This window comes from Rissa tridactyla, chromosome 4 (genome assembly GCF_028500815.1).
Source record: "Rissa tridactyla isolate bRisTri1 chromosome 4, bRisTri1.patW.cur.20221130, whole genome shotgun sequence".
Classification (NCBI taxonomy): Eukaryota; Metazoa; Chordata; class Aves; order Charadriiformes; family Laridae; genus Rissa; species Rissa tridactyla.
The window spans coordinates 66,655,822-66,672,704 of record NC_071469.1 but is presented as its reverse complement, the minus strand read 5'-3'; the positions used below and the strand labels follow the sequence as shown (position 1 = coordinate 66,672,704).

The 16,883-nt window shown below is 36.1% G+C and overlaps 1 protein-coding gene across 14 annotated transcripts in view; it reads left to right on the top strand.

The window, feature by feature from the left end:
- Positions 1-16,883, top strand: part of KIAA0586 (KIAA0586 ortholog) — a 76,320-nt gene that overhangs the window by 17,705 nt on the left and 41,732 nt on the right. For all 14 annotated transcript variants that reach the window (XM_054201418.1, XM_054201412.1, XM_054201421.1 and 11 more), the window contains 8 exons: positions 2,735-2,923; positions 3,861-4,048; positions 5,294-5,401; positions 6,535-6,615; positions 12,673-12,869; positions 13,080-13,198; positions 13,762-13,946; positions 16,446-16,605. In XM_054201418.1, the coding sequence (XP_054057393.1) occupies positions 2,735-2,923; positions 3,861-4,048; positions 5,294-5,401; positions 6,535-6,615; positions 12,673-12,869; positions 13,080-13,198; positions 13,762-13,946; positions 16,446-16,605 (1,227 nt within the window). The remainder of the gene's footprint in view (positions 1-2,734; positions 2,924-3,860; positions 4,049-5,293; positions 5,402-6,534; positions 6,616-12,672; positions 12,870-13,079; positions 13,199-13,761; positions 13,947-16,445; positions 16,606-16,883) is intronic.

Here is a 16,883-nt window from a genome sequence, read left to right as displayed (position 1 = left end):
AAATACCAGTAGGTTTTCACATTTGCTTACTGTGTATTGCACTTATTTTAGATTATTAAATTTAGAAATAAGCATTAATTTTACAAACTTACTAATAGATATTTGTTGTTGCCCAGATCTTAAACAGCTGAATTGCTGGAAGTAATGACATAAGCAACTGAAAGCTGAGTGTGTTCGAAAACTAACTCAGCTTTTGATAAAGGTTGCTGAGAGATGTATTCTTCACGTCAGGTTTATCCAGTCATGTCACTGAAATGATTGAGTCATTCAGAGTTAAGAAATCCACTGAGATTTAAAAAATGAAGGAAGCCAAATATTCCATTTCCCACTTCTAATACATGAATTGAAATATGAAAATTTAAATTTATGGGTGTGAAGATGATAAAGGCTTAAAAATTATTGGAAGTTGTTGGCCTTGGTTTTGATTGGCTGGATGGAAAAATCCAGACTTACTAAGTGACTCTATTTTGTTAGAGCAGTCCACTGAACTTGTTTTAAGTTAGTGTTAGAATGAGGATGTTTGTTTAAGACTGAAATGGCCATCTAGAGAGTTTCTTTTCAGTCATTTTATAACTTCCTCAGCCATATTCTTTGCAAATAAACTGTGGTGACTAATGCTTGGCTTCTTCTGGGAAGTTAGAAAAAAATCCAACTAACGCTTTTGTGAGTAAGAAAGCGTTTTTAAAAAAAATAAGTTGTAGTTGTTTTCTTGCATAATTTGAACTGATAAATATATGTAAAGCGTGAGGTTTTTTTTAAAGCTAAGTTTAATTAAATGTCTAGTTTCTTCCCAGTGCAAATAAACTTTCCAGGGGTAAATGAAAAGTTGAAAGCAATTGAAATGAGGTGCTGTATGTATACAGCACTTAATCATTCTTAGTGTGAGAACCTTGTTTTTACAAGCTGGCAGTATTACAGATATGTTGCCAATGTTGCCAATTTCTGCTTTTACTCAAAAGTTCAAGGCCGGGGGGACTGTTAGATCATGTGGTATGACCTCTTCTAAATGACAAGCCACTGAACTCTATCTGTTTATGTTACTGAGTCCAGTAATTTGTCTTTGACTAAAGAAAATTTTTCTGGCTAACCTATGCTTTGCAGAAAGGCATATGCTCATCATTTAAAGACATCAGAAATTCTGCTCTTAATTACTTCTTCCCATGGCTAGATATCTTATGGTTCAGAAGTAAACAGGACACTTCAAATTTAGTATGTGATTTATAGTGAATTTTTGGCTTCAGTTTACAGCTACTTCAGTTTCCAGGTGATTTTCCTTAAAAAATGAAAAAGGCCTTTTAATGTCCAATCTGTTTCAATATTTGCAGAGATACAGAATTAGTAGTGAATGCAGTATTGCCATATATGGAAGTCTTCTCCTGTTCCACCTCGCTGACATCCTGTTGAGACATCTGAGGGTTACATTTATCCCATTGTCCACGGCATTGTATTGTGATTTCTTATTGCATTGCTTATCCAGCCTGACCTTAAGACCCTTTTTAGAGACACTTCTTTCTGACCTGTATTTTCTCATTGAAGAGTTATGACTTGCTGTTCTTGTTTCTATGCTTATAACCCATAATATGTGTGTACAAAAAATACCACTTCTCGAGTGGATTGCCTTATTTGCTGTCTGCGTTTGTTAGAAGTCACATTATCAATCCTAATTATCCCTCAATTTTACAATCCTTGCCGTTTTTATTCTTCAATTAATTAGGAAGCTATTAAATGTGAACAGAGCTAAAAAGTGCTGTTGCCATGTGTTAACTGGCCATTAACAGAAGAAGGGTGATGATTATAAACAAGAGAGGAGTAAGATAACATTTTTAGCTGTAGTGAAAATATGGAGTAGGTTACCAATGTGATTCTTTCCACGTTCATTTTCCTAATACCTACAAAATAGCAGTCGAAGCACTTCTATTTGATTCTGGATTGTTGACTCCTCTTTTTTGTGGATGTTTTTATCCATTTAGATTGAAATCAATAATTTCCCTAATAACATCCATTGTTTGCAAAGAATATAGGGTGAATAAGACCTTGCATTACAAGAGTGAGAAATGCAACATTGTGATAAACGATCTCCTCTGCTATATGTTTAGGCTTTGTTGCATACAAATTACTTATGGTTAGCTATTTAACAATACATTTTCAAAACTGGACCAAAAAATCAGTGTTTCCTTGATGTTGCAAGTCAAGACTTATGGGTATTAGTTATGGCTTTATTTTCCGGTAGCAGTGAGTTGCTAAACCAGGAATTTGTAGATTATACCTGTTCCTTTCAGTACCTTGTCAGTCTTCTGGCTGGAGACAAAATGCATGTTTATAAAACTGAGGCAGTTAATCAGATGAACAAGAGATTAGTTTGGCAATATTTTATATCCTGTCTATTTTTTATGCCAGGCTTGCATGCTCTTCTAATACTGTATTTCAAACCTTAATCGTGGTTTTCTTCTTAGTTGATAAATCACATATTTCATTCAAACCTACTACCATCCTTGTGTCCTTTTCTTCACATTTCTGTGGCTTTGCTAGATTCAGATGCTAAAAATTTACAATTTTAACTCCTTCATTGCTGTCAATACTGAGACATCTAACTTAGCACTTCTAGATTCTGCCCTTCCTGTCTCCTTTGTTCCCTCCACCCCAGAGCAAAAATTTATTATTGTTTCAGTAGAAGGGCCTAAATTAGTATAGTGTGTTTTGTTGATGACACGCAGTTTATCTTCTCTTGTTTCAGGTACAAAGGTAAAGTCAGCAAGAACACAGACTTGTTCTCGCACACAGAAGGTTGTAACCAGCCTGAGGAAACAGCATCCTTTATGTGCACTTGCCCAAGAAAATCAGTATCTCTTTAGTCCAAGTAGAGATGTGCCTGCTGTTTGCGGTCCACTTGAAGGTCACCTAATTCCTATGGCTATTCCGCTAGGTAGGAGCAAATAACCTATAGAAGGATGTGTGAAAGTTAACACCTGCTACTTCATAGAAATACAGCTTACATCTTCTTAAGTCAGTGATTTGCCCTGGCCCATAAGATTTGCAGCTGCCCTTCTTGTGGGAAATCTACATGGGGGAACAGTTTAAAATGTTCTGCTTCTCCTTATTCTTCATGCTGGATGTCTGGAGACATCCTGACAGCAATTATTTGCGTAGCTGTCCATACCTTCTTTGGTACGCTTTACATTTCTAGGGTTCTTGTTCTGGCTTTAAGTTTGGTATCCACGTAAGCAGGAACAGAATCATTGGCCCTTGGAGTCAACATTTATGATGACTTCAGTCCAATGATTTCAGTAGGATTGTGCCAAACACATTAAATTGGTTGCCATGGCCTCTGTGTTTTTGGACCTTCAACAAAACTTTTATACAGGCCTTGTTTCGGGAAGGGTTAATATTATATTAGCATTTAAAGAAGATAATTATTAAAAAGAAAAGGCATCTCAAACAAGAATTTGTGGGATGCTATGCTAAGTGTAATGGTATTTTGAATATGGTTAAGAAAATGTGAGATGGAGGAAGCATGTGAGTTTTGAATGGCAAACACAATGTAGTTATTCTCGTTTTCAGCAGTAGGTGTCACCATAGACAAGGAAAATGACTAATTTCAGAAGATGACCGTGTTGACTTTACATTTTCTGCTGGGAAAGCCTTAAAACTAACTGGTGAAGTGCTATACTTTACCTAGTGTTAATAGGGGACTTTTTAGCTGGTCTGTAATTGCACAGTCTGTCTCGTGTGAAACACAGACATCTAGAATTTAATTTTAATTTATTGGGGGGGTTTTATTGTATTTATTATTATTAAATTTAATTAATTTACTGGTTTTGGAGATTTATGTATATCTTTAATTATTTTTAAACTGTCCTTAGGTCAAACCCGAATTAACGACGTCTCACTGCAGCCTGCTGGAGTAGTTATAGGTAAACCGCACCCTGTTACAGTTACAACCTCTCTTCTTCAAGTGTCACCAAAACTACCGGTTGAGATAAAAAAACCAAACATAGCTGTAATAGAGATGAGATCAGAGAAGAAGAATGCACCTCAACTGTCTGTGCAGGTACATGTCAATAGTGATGATTATTTGTTTGTTTATTTTAATAAAGGCTAACTAAAGACAGTCTCATGCATCAGTAACTTACTTTGACATCAGTGGATGGTTTTTGGTAAGCATTAGAGACATATAGACTGGAGTGACCAAAAAGTTGTCATGCTATGCTAGTATTTTTATTCATATTTTAACAATTATCTTTATTATTTAACCAAAATAGAAAATTATTTCTTCTGTAAGTCACCTATGTGGGGTGTTTGTAAAATAGTTCTGTTATGTTTTCTTTTTTTTAATGAGATTTTTGAGACAGAACGAACTTTGAATTAAAAGAAGTATTAAAATAAATGTCAGTTTTCTTGGATGAATGCTTTAGCCTTTAAGACTTCTGTTTCAAGCATGATAGTCAACCCAAGAATTTTACTCCTGATTAGTCAACCATTGCAGTCCGTACCTAGTGGGTTGGCTGGTATTTTTAAAAATTTTTCACACGAGCCTGTTGTCAAGGAAGTTAATGTTTCTTACATGTTCATTGCTTTGGATTCAAATTGTTGAGAATATACACACTCCTACACACACCTTTCAGGTACAAATGATTCATGGAACTCAAAGTTAAATAGAGGTAGAGTATGTGGCTTGTTCGTTTGCTGTATCACAGTTTTCCACCCACGTGCATTTTGCTGTTGTTTCTCACAGTTCTTAAACGTTTAAGGTGATTTTTTTTTTTTATTATTTTTTCCCCCCAAAGAATTAAGCAAGCATTTAAATCTTTATCCTTAAAAAAAAAAAAACCCAAACCAAAAATGTTTTGATGCTGTAATGGGCATGCCTTTATTACAAATTATATTGTAATACAACCAAATGTATGACAACACGAAACCACAAACCAGCCTACACAGTGGCTTGTAGGCCAAATTAGTGTAAATGAATTGCCATGTCAAACACACACGTGCTATGTAAATAGTTAAGGATATATTCATGTTTTGTCACATGCAAGACAGTATTAGGGAATTACAGAGCAGGAAAAATCAGGTACTGCAAGAAAAGAGGTGAACGTTTCTGGGGTTAGCTTTTGTATGTTACAGCATTTTGGTTTTCAGAACCAAGTTATTATCAGATACAAGTATGAGAAAAGGAGGTCACTGAAATTTAGTGGCTCAGTAGCAAGTGGAAGAAAGAATCTACAAAGTACTATCTACAAAGATAGTAGCCAAGCTAATACATAGATTTTCAAGTTGGTGCTTTTTTCTCTTCTAGGTGTTACCAAATGTAGATATTGACAGTATTTCAAGTGACAGTGTGAGTGTAAACCATGTTCTTCCAGGCTCTGAACCTGTACTGCCTCCTGTCAATGCTGTAATACAGGTATTGATTGGTCTAAATGTCTGTGAATTGTTAAAAAAGAAAATTTGTTAAATTACTACAAAGTTATCTCATTATCTTGTTTTAGTTAGAGAAATTAGACGGTTCCAGGAAAAACTGAGTAATTATTTTGAATAGTATGAGGTATTTGTTTAAGAAAATAAAAAATTGCAGCGACATTGTTCTTCCAAGATTAAATAATCACCATACCAAAATCCTAAGAAAAACAGCGTTTCTCTGTCCTGTTAAGAGTTGTAATCCCTTATTGATCCATGTCTGTCTTATTTATATTGGCTTCAGTGTTCTGACATAAAGACTGAGGATGTTCTTCATTCGTCTGTCTGCTCCTTGGCTGTACTTGAGTGGTTGGTGGCATGTATGTTTAGCTTGGTGTGTGTGGAGCCGGCTGGTCTACTCTATTCTCTTTCCACATAGCTTTTCAGAAGTGTTTTTAATCTAATATAATCTAAGCAGTAATGAAAGTTTTTATGCAACTAAAATGTTAACTGCTGCGTGCTGAATGATAAGGTTGTAAACTAGGGCATATGTTGACGGGATAGCATATTGTTTCTTCCAGTGGACTTTTGTCTTGTGCATTGCACAGGCTGGACAGGCATGTTAATGCAGTGATTATTTTTCTATAGCTATTGTACCTTCTGCTTTCCCTGCGTCTTTTAGCTGCCATTCTCCTCCAGAGTCCTGTGGTGAAGGTATTCACTAAGACAGACACCATGGACTAAAATAGCAATTATTATTTAAAAATTACATTATTAAATAACACTGTAGAAATCACACGTAAGTAAATTTCTTATGACGCTTCCAGACTCTTGTGTGCTATGTTTTACAATATTTTGTCATACTGATTTTTTAATAAGAGTTACAGGTATTGCCCTAGAACTTTTGATGGCGAAGTATTCTATTAGTTTTCAGCATAAAAGAAAGAGTTCTAATAATCTCTTTTTATGCTACACAAAGAAATTCCTCCTAACTTTTAAGGTAGATAAAGCATTTTTTTCTGGATTCAGGCTATTGACAAGGCATGATTTAATTGCATTCTTGTCCTGAAGTTTTTCTGCTAATGCATTTTTCCCCACCATATGAAATACCTAACAATTTCAATCTGTCTCTATAAATAGACTCCAGACGATGTACACTGTGAGGAAGAAGGCGGAAAGTTTCCGGGAACTAATTTCATTGATGCTACTGATGTCATGCAGGTAACTATATTGCGAAGGTATCCTTTGTTTTTAAACATTTTTACATTTGTTTAATAATATTGTGTCATAACTGAAAACACAACGTAGAAAATAATTTTGCTTTACTAGCAACTTTAAAAATACATATTGTGAGCAATAGTGAACTGTTTACAGTGCTATAAACAATATTAGAAATTACTGTGTGTTAATAAGTAAAGAACCTTTGACAAATTACAATTAAAAAAAAATAGCTTTTGTTTGGATGTGTTAGAGTCCACTAGAAATGAAAGTAATTCTCTAAAATCAGTGGTGATTATAGCACTTAGATAACACACTTTCAAAATCTAATTGTAATGCATGTGTAAGATGTGAAATGTTGTAATATGATGTAATAAAATGCATATGTAATATTTCAGATTTTAAATAAGGGGACCTATATTTTAAAATGTGAGAGTATTTTCTGAGTATTCCCTTTTAGAAAATTTTAGTGTAGAGCAATTTGTATATGTGTTTGAGATACTAAAATGCGTTAGCAAAATGTCTAATTTCAGTCAAAAATTATACAACTAGAAGGAAAAAAGATCTGGCCAGCAGTATTTGCAAATATATGTGTACAACATGTACTACTCATTCCATGGATCCCACTGAGACCTGACAAGACTATTTTTTTTGCTTGGTGCCTAGCTAATGTGTGTCTGTGCACGTTTAACTTCTTTTATTACTGGATTGTGATAACATGGGTTTATTGGAGATAATCTTTTACAGTTCAGTATTTTTAGGTAGCAAGTCCTTTGCTAACCTCTTGTCAGTCAGAGTTGGGGCTGACAAATTCTCAAGGTTGGTGATCCAGGCTGTGTTTCACGTCTCCAGATTAAGTGCAAAAGCAGAAACCCAATGGTAGCTGGGAGAAGCTGTCTCTGAAGAAAGCAAGATGCTGCCACCCAGCTGTTGTGTAGTATCTTGCCTCTGTGAAAGATGTCAGCTTCCACCTCCTGCTGCATTTAGGACTCAATAAATACCAGGAGATGGCTAGTATTTCTCTTGAAGTGCTTTTTCCACAAGCTTCTTTCCAGTGAGCTAGACTTGCTGTATGGATATAAAAATCTACCCAAAAATGTATGCTTTTTACCTGTTCTGTGTTCTCCTGGTCCCCAGATTAGAGTGTACATTAAATATTTACTGTATAGCCTACAGATCAGTATAGTGGATATAGTTTTAAAATTAATTAGTCATTTAACGTTATCAGTTACTTAAAACAGTCCTTAAGAGGTGGTTTACCTTTCAAAAGTAGGGAAATGCATTTTTAGTTGCAAACTTACCTTATGTTATTGGAACGGAGGAGTTAAATCTATTTGTACAACTTTCTTCTGTTTGCACGAAGAAGCTTTATTATTATAAAAATAAATAAGACATCTATTTAAGAAATCAGTTTATGAACTAAAAAAATGCTGCAATGTTGAATTTTTTATATGCAAAAAATAGTTATTCATATTTTCTTTTTTAATTTTTCTCCTGGATTGCATTTATCTTTCCTTTTTGGCAATGGGATATATTTTAACCACAATACCAAAAATGTTTCAAGTAAAACATGTGTTTGACCTATGACCACACAGACTGTGTTCTTAAAAATGTGCAAGACAAACACAATGTGGAAGCATAAAATCAACTTCTGGAGTGGCAGGGGTATTTAAGACATCGAAAGAAAGCGAAGTTATTGTTCTAAAAGGCGCTTCAGATTAATGAAAAAATGTGCGTAAAATGCTGTATAGGAAAATATCTTATTGTTGTCTTTCCCCCTCACTCCTTTTATTATGAAAACTTAATTCTGTTAAAAATGAAGAGGATAAGTACTTGTGTGAAATAGCCTTTTTTTCTTTTTTCTTTTTTTTTTTTTTTTAATTGCTTGTTGTCTTTTGTTTCTTCCCCGGTTTATATTGCAAAAAGTCTTCAGGATCCTGGCCCAGGCATTTCCTTTTTCTTGGGTTTGCTTTACCTTTTCTACTAGAGGATACACATTTAAGATATATTTAGGAGTTGAAATGCTAGTTGTTAGCATTGGTAGCCCAACAGAGGCAAGGCTGCCAAGCTGCCTGCTGCCGGGTCCAGCCAGCAGTGAGACTGAGCATGTATAGCCACTACTGGCTATATACATGTACATGAGTGGCCGCACAGATCAGTACTCAAACAGCACCAACGTGCTGATCCAATTCCCCTCGCTGGCAATTCAGGATGGAGGTCTGGGATATATGAGTGCTTGCATGTATGTACAGACATACACACATACAGCGCAGATCCCTCTGGTATCTGGTGTTAGGTGTTCTACCCACTAGCTGGCCCTGGGTCCTTGCCTTCCCCTACTCTGGCACCTGAATACGCAATCCCCTGAAAGCACCTTACTCAGGAAAATGATTGGAAATGAAGTTCAGTGAGGAGTCAGGACTGACTGCACCGATCAGGCATAGGGCAAAGCCAGGCAAGCATGCTGACCAGCCACTTGTTTATGCGCAGCCAGCCCCTTTTGTCCCCTTATCTCTCTATTTTCCCACATCTCTGGTTCCTCCCTGTAAACGCTACATAAACAGTGTACCATCCCAAAATACTCTATCTATCTTGCATCCTATCATAAGTCACCATGTCATCACCTCATCCAAATGGCCCTGCCCAACCTTAAGAAAGGTGCTATGGAGAATCTTTCCATGGGCTCATCTTGCTGGGTTTCACTCCTGGATACTGGGGCTGAGCCCTCTCCTGTGGTAGCCCTAGGAGTAGCTGGGTTGGAGTGGTTGATTGCCATATTAGGTTATCTGGGTTCTACAACCTATCATTGCTCCTCTGTGCTCCTTTGTATGAGTGGAGACAAGCCTTTTATCACTTAACCTAACAGTAATTTGTTTTAACAGTTTTGTGGACTAATGCAGCATGTCCCAACCTGTAAAACACAACACAAGCTCTGCCATAGGAAGAGGTGATATGCCTTGTTCTCCCATTGCAACCTTGCTGTCTAATGTTTAAAGACCCAGAGTTCCATCTTCCAGAATAGTTGATTCAGGTGCTCTTAGAATCATAGAATCACAGAATGGTTCAGGTTGGAAGGGACCTTTAAAGGTCATCTAGTCCAACCCCCCTGCAGTAGGCAGGGACACTTTTAGCTAGATCAGATTGCTCAGAGCCTAATCAAGACTGGCCTTGAATGTCTCCAGGGATGGGGCCTCCACCACCTCTCTGGGCAACCTGTTCAGTGTCTCACCACCCTCATTGTAAGAAATTTCTTTCAATAAGAAAATTCACATCTGGAATAAAGCAGAAAAGGCTGTTACAGCTTTGATTTACACACTTCTTTATTTTTGATCAATTGTTCCACCTACAACAAAGTAGGTTCAGAAGAGGTTTTGTAAGGGCAGCACTTGCATGGACCCTGCTTTATTCCGGAGTGAGTAACTTGCACAGCTAACATGAGCCCAGAACAGACTCTCAGATTTAATGAGTCTACTCTCCAACTCTTATGAGCAGGTACATCCTGCAATACCTTCAACAAGTTTACTAGGATTTAAGATTAGAAACACTTTTTGCTCTCTCTGAATATGCCCTAATTGCAAGACGGGGACTTGTTTCTCAGAATTTTTGCTTCCATTTTGAATACCACCACAAAATATATAACCTGCAGAGATCAGAGCAAACATATTGTCCTCAGCCCTGGTTTCCCATAAATGGTCTTTGGGGCAGTGATTTTTTTTTTTTTTTTTTTTTTTTAAACATATAGCTTTTCAGACAAAAGATCATAGGTGGTACCTGCAATGCAGCCTGACCTTGCCCATGAAAATTGCTTTAGAAATCTGTCAGGAAGAAATCAATGACTAAGTTTTAGATGGCTTTAATAAAAGACTGTGCATATACGTGTTTGGTAATGGAACAAAATTAATCTATACCACCTAACAATTTCAAACATTCTTTTAATTATCTGAACGTAATTTGGGAAATAGAATCTCAGCTTGATACTTTATAATAAAGTACAATGATTCATATTCCAATCATATCTGAAAGACTTTCTAATGTATGACATATTTTGTTTGGGAGCCATGATAGATATTTTCAACAGTCTCCAGGGAGGTACAGTGTGGAATTGAGTGCAGATTATTCAGAATTGGTCTACAAAGTGATATATGTGCAAGTTCAATCTGTACAATTAAATACTGACTATTATATTATTTTTTTATTTCAGCAGAGATAACGTATCGCCCCAAAATGAAAATAATTTTCTTTTGGATTTGTGCACTGTTAAATATAAAATATTTTTGCATATAATTTAGAAATACAGGAGAACTGCAGAAGTTTGTCAGAAGTTACTAAATATATGTAAGGTTTCTTGTATGTACTTGGTTTATTTAATCCAGATGTTTGTATTTTGCATACTTTCAGAAAATGTATTAAATAGGCAACATCAAAGAAAATGTATGGAGTAATGCAGTCAGAATAAAATGGATAATGAAACACTAGACTGAGACATCTTTACTTTTGCTGTCAGAATGAATTATGGTTATGAATACATATATCCTAACAGAATTAACTGCTTATCAGCTTATAAAGCATCCAGTGCCATTCTAAGTTTAACATTACTGTCTTATTTCTATGCCTGGAATGGTTTAGGGATCTTTGTTTGTCAACCAAATATACATATTCTCTTTTGCCTGCTTTGTAAGTTACAGCTTTTCTTTGAAGAAAAGCTTTCTGTTTAAAGATCCAGACGGATCCCGTTCCCCAATAGCTATTTGTTGTAATACCCATTATGGACCTATCTGGCTTTTCAATTTTAAAGTATATTAGGTAGGAGAGAAGTATTAATGCTGGGCTGGGGAAGGAGACAGGAAAATGTTACTGTCTTTTTTTTTTTTTCTTTCTCCCCCCCCCCGCCCCCCCTTCTCTGTTCTTCCTGGGTTTAGTGATTTGTTATTTTATTCATAGAAAATATATATAACTTTTTATTTTATGGGTTAAAAAGAAATTTAATTTATGTAAGGGAAAAGAAGACCTTTTTTTCCTTTCACAGTGTTGGAGATTAATCTTAGTAAACGTAGATTTACAGTGAGCTCTTTTATGCATCATTGCATGCTTCTCACTGGTAATTTAGGGCTCAGCTCTTCATCTCTTTCTGGCATGCCAAATTTTCTTCTTAGAGAATCATACTACTGTTTGAGACATTTGTTTTTAATATTATGAGGGAAAGATGCAGGTTCTCATCCATCGGGAGACATTTCTAAAGTGGTACGTTATGATATGGGATGGTGACTGCTTTTTGAGACTTAATGCTGCGTATGTGCTCAGGGGGGAAAAGGAGGGTGGCATCTTTGGAAACAGTCAAACATTGTAACGCGCACCAGCTAGCTTCCATAACTTTTTAGAAATAGCACATTAAGGTTAAATTCAAAGTGTCTGCAAGGATCTTGTGAATTGGTTACCCAGAAATACCTTTTAACTTTCAGCAGCTGAAGTTAATGAAAGTGTAAACATACATGTAAAGTATGTGTAAACTATTAATGTGTAGTGCTGGCAACTTTATTAGGATTTTGACAGGATGCTTGCTCATTAACTTTTGAGAATATATCTTTTCAGACAGAAGACTTTAAAGTAGAAGTTTAATTTCTAAAAAAAACCCAACAAACAAAAGCCAAACCAAACAAAACTACCTAACCCCACAAGTAACTGTAGGAAGTTTCCTAACCTATTTTTTTCAAAAGGAGGAGCATTTCTGGAGTACGTATTAAAAAAAACTGACTTATGTCACAAGTAAATTTCTCAAGTACTAACATTACTATTGACTCCCTGTCCTGTGCAGCACAGGCAGGAAATATGAGCCAAATCATGTTTTACTTAGCAGTTCCTATAGCCTTATACCTCCACAGATTTATGATTTGCCAAGTTTAGAATTGTATCAATTAACGTCAACGTACTAAGAAAGGAGAATGTGGTTTGTGTGCCGTGACACATCTACAAATGTTTCTCAAAGAAAAAAAAATATTGGTTACCTCAATGACATTACCTTCCAGAAACTCACCATAACTTAATTTACTTCTTATTTATTAGGATCAGGAAGAGGAGGGGGATGAAATTCCAGAATTCTTTGAGCCTCTTCTAGAGCTTAATGGACAGTTTAAAGTTGCCTTGCCAAAATACAATGGTCCTTTGTTTCCTCCAGTGGCTTCTGCTCCTCAGCAGTCTTCTGATGTTTTGGATGAACTGATTGAAAGGAGAGAAACTACAGAAAACAGGTTGATAAATTGGTGAGTTACAATACAACAAAGTGGTGAGAGCGTATATATGGAAGAAGGAATGACTCCATAAGAATACCTTTCCTTTCTTCTCCTTCCCTTCTTCTCTTTCCTTTGAGCTGCCTTACATTTTATGTCAAGAATGCTCTTTTGTTTTATGCTTATGTATACTTTTAGGTGTCTTGGTGTTTGCTGATAGTTAAACAGGTTTTATTCTGCTAGGGTGGAACAAGAAATAATGTCAAAAATTATCAGTGGGATGTACACAGTTCAGAAAGAAACACTGCCCAATGCTAGCACCTCAGAGAGTGAAGACAGTGAGACTGCAACATCTAACATTGGTAAGTAGGAGTTACTGTTCTCAGCAGATAGGTTATCTCAATTTTTGGCTAATTTTAACAAGCTGTGTAGGTAGCTGCTGCCTGACCCTAAGAGTGGGTAAGGCTGAACCAGTGAAACTATAAAATGCAAAAGTGCGTGCTTTAATTTTCGTTGAGACAGAGCAAGAATTATAAGGCCATTGAAATAAATTATCCAAAAAAAAAAGAAAAAGAACACATGAAAGACACAACTGTATAAATCAGCTTCTGTTATTGGCCATCTAAATCAGATTTGGCATTTTGCTAAGCCTGTAATGCCTTTCTTTTGTTATTAGATACATCAAAAATTCCCTCCCTTATAAATGTGTGAGAATGGGAGACAAATGCATTTCTCCTGTGATGTCACTGCCGTTTGCTGCTGCCTTCTTTTATGATCCTGAATTGCTTCTCTATGTTGTTTACCTGTAAAATTAAAAAAATCGTTTTTTGCAAAGGAATGCTTAAAAGTTCATGATGCTGCTGTACAGTACATGCATTTTAAGTAGTGAGACCTGGATATGTGTTTTGTGTTTCTTTGTTTTCAGTTGAAGTTGCAGGTGGTGGAGGATTTCAACTCTTTATCAATGCTGGTGTGCCGGTGGACTCGGAAATGATAAGTCATTTTGTAAATGAAGTGCTCAGTGAGACAATTGCAACCATGCTGGGTAACAGGCAGCCTCAGAAAGCCATTCCTGCTACAAATGTTCTTCCAAGTGCAACAGTTATGATGGTAAGAGTCGGTTTTATTTAAACTTCCCTGCTGAAGTTCTAACAGATCATTTCTTCGTGGCATGATTCTTTAACTATGTGCAAGACAAAGATGACAGAAAAAAACTGATGAATTGAACATGCATGATTTGCATTTTTTTATTATTTCTTACTATATCCCAGCAAGCAATAAGATTAAACCTATTTCACTTTAAAAAAAATTTTGAAAAGAAAAAAGAATTAATTCCTTTGTGCTACTTGCAACTTGCTATATTTATTTGTGTACTTTAAGGCTGAGCACAAAACTGATTTCTAAAGGAAAGACTTGATACTTAATTTCATGTTGTCAAAAGATTGTTATTTTCAACAAAAATAGCTGTGCTTCTTTCTGGCAAAGAAATGAAATATGAAGAAACTAATTTCTTCTTACAAGAAGAAATAGAAGCTGAGAGCGATGCTATTTTTAGTCTTACGGGCTTGCAGCCATTCTTTAATATCTGTAAAAATGAATATTAATTCATACTGAAAACAGTAGTTTTCAGTAAATGCTTAAATGATTAGTAGAGCTTCCTGTAATACAGGATAATTTTCTCTGTTCCCTTTGATAGTCAAATGACAGCTGGCTCTTTGGTAACCACATGGCTGTGCTACAGTCTGGTGTTGTATAATGTCTTTGGGATGAATGTGGAAATTGCTGCACTTAGAAATCCAACTATTCAAAGCTTTGTTGAAAGTGAGATCAATTATTCTATTCTGCTACAGTGCATATATACTGAAATACCACCTACTGCCTGCTGTGAGTGACCGACAGACTATTCTGCAGTCAAAAGTAATCATTTCACTGCTGCAGGCTTAAATACAGCCATCCTGCATCTAAAGAGCTCTTCACCACTCCATTACAGGTTAAGGAGGGTATGATGTTAAAGGGAACTGTTCTTTGGAGGTTGTTCTTTTGATACTTAGAAACCTCTTCTAATAACCATTCTACATTTACTAATAGCCCACTTAAGGCTTCTTGTTTCTGTACCAGCTTAAACTGAAATGTCGTTAGGCTGAAGCGGTTGCTTTCTCCTTACTACATATATTCATTTGGGCACTTCAGGAGATTAGTTTTGTCCTTTCTGGGCTCTGTTTGATTAGGCTAAATAAAGCAATTGTCTGTATGTATACCATTTTTTGACTTCTGCTGACGGACAGCACGTTTTCCCATTTAGATTGGTCTTGACCATGGGTAACACTAATATGTTGATATACGTTGTAGTATGCAAGATGGGGTTTCCTCAGTGCCTTGTGCTACAGTAATGATATTCTCCTGCCTTTATTGGAATCTCAGGTAGCTAATTATTTTTTTTTTTTTTTTAAGTCTTTCCACATTTGTGGATAATAGTTACCCCTTGGGTAACTTGTACATTTATGAGGTTTTTTCTTTTTCTTCCATTTCTGCACAGCTTATAGCAGAAGTTCTCGAATATGTAGTCTATGCATTCTTAATCTACCTCTTCTTAATGTGAAGTTTCCTATCTAGAGCTTCAGCTGCCCAGTTACCAAGTTCTTTGATGTTGATGGTGTCTCACAGTTGTGTGTGAACTGCCAAATGTGTTAGCATGTTCCACTTCCCCTAAGAGTTTTTAGCCTGGAAGCTTTCTTTAGCCACGTTATCTTGTTTTCTTTGTGAAATGTCAGAGAACGGGGCTGGAAAAAACCTGAAAAGTTTGATAATATGCCTCTGTAGCAAGCTAAACTCCATCATATTTGCTTGTCAGATTTATCTCCATCATTGTCAGTTTTTAAAGAATGTCACAACTGTGTTTGAGCTTATTTTATGAGCTTATTTTATTCATGTTCATGAATTGGCTTTTGCTTTACTGTCTTGGCTATTGCTTTGTTTGTAATCTTGTTTTTAATTGAGTCTCTTACCATGAGATTGTCATACTGACTCAATTTTATCTAAGTCACAGAATATTTTCTTGCTTAAGATTGCATCAAATGCTTTATTAAAATTCATATAATCATATAATTCATATTTAGACTGGACATTAGGAAGCATTTCTTTACCAAGAGGGTCATCAAACACTGGAACAGGCTTCACAGGGAGGTGGTCGATGCCCCAAGCCTGTCAGCATTTGAGGCATTTGGACAATGCCTTTATCAATATGCTTTAACTTTTGATCGGCCCTGAACTGGTCAGGCAGTTGGACTTGGATGATCATTGTAGGTCCCTTCCAACTGAAATGTTCTGTTCTGTTCTATTCTATTCCTAATGATTTCCAAATGTAATAATTCTAGTGCATAATTTACTGGTTTTTGATTTATTTTGTCCAGGCGTATCATTTGGCCTGGTGCAACTTCATGTTTAGATGGATGAGTTAGATCCATGAAGCATGTATCTAAGCAACAGCTGTTCCTGTTCTGTGATAACCTGCCTTTCTCTTTCTTCCTCAGCTATCTCTGGAGATACTTGGGAGATAGGAATTTTGCATTGAGATAATAAATAAGTGTGATTACAATTTTTTTCCCTCAGGAGTCTCTTGTGCCTACTCCATTGCCAACACCCCAGGCCACACCACCACAAACACCACCTTCAGAAAAAGAATTGCCTCCAGTCAAAACTCCAGAGTCTTCTCTGTCTCTTACAGAAATGAGTGGGGATGTTCACGAACATGAAAAAATTAAAGAAACAGGTAGTGAAAATAATAATTGAAGTTTAGAAGTAGCAAATATGCTTTAATCTACTGGCTCTAATTTTCTTCTTCAAAGACACATTATCTCTCAGGATAAATGTTCTTGAGGCTGTAAGTCAAGTGGAAACCCACATAATACAAAAATTAGGGGCTAATTCATATAAAAAGCAAACATCTTCTATTTGGTAACAGTTCTATTTTCAGACTTAATGCACATTTCTATGGTGTCTGATTTCTACCCCTCCATGCTTTTTCACATCAGAAGCATAGCTGTCTTT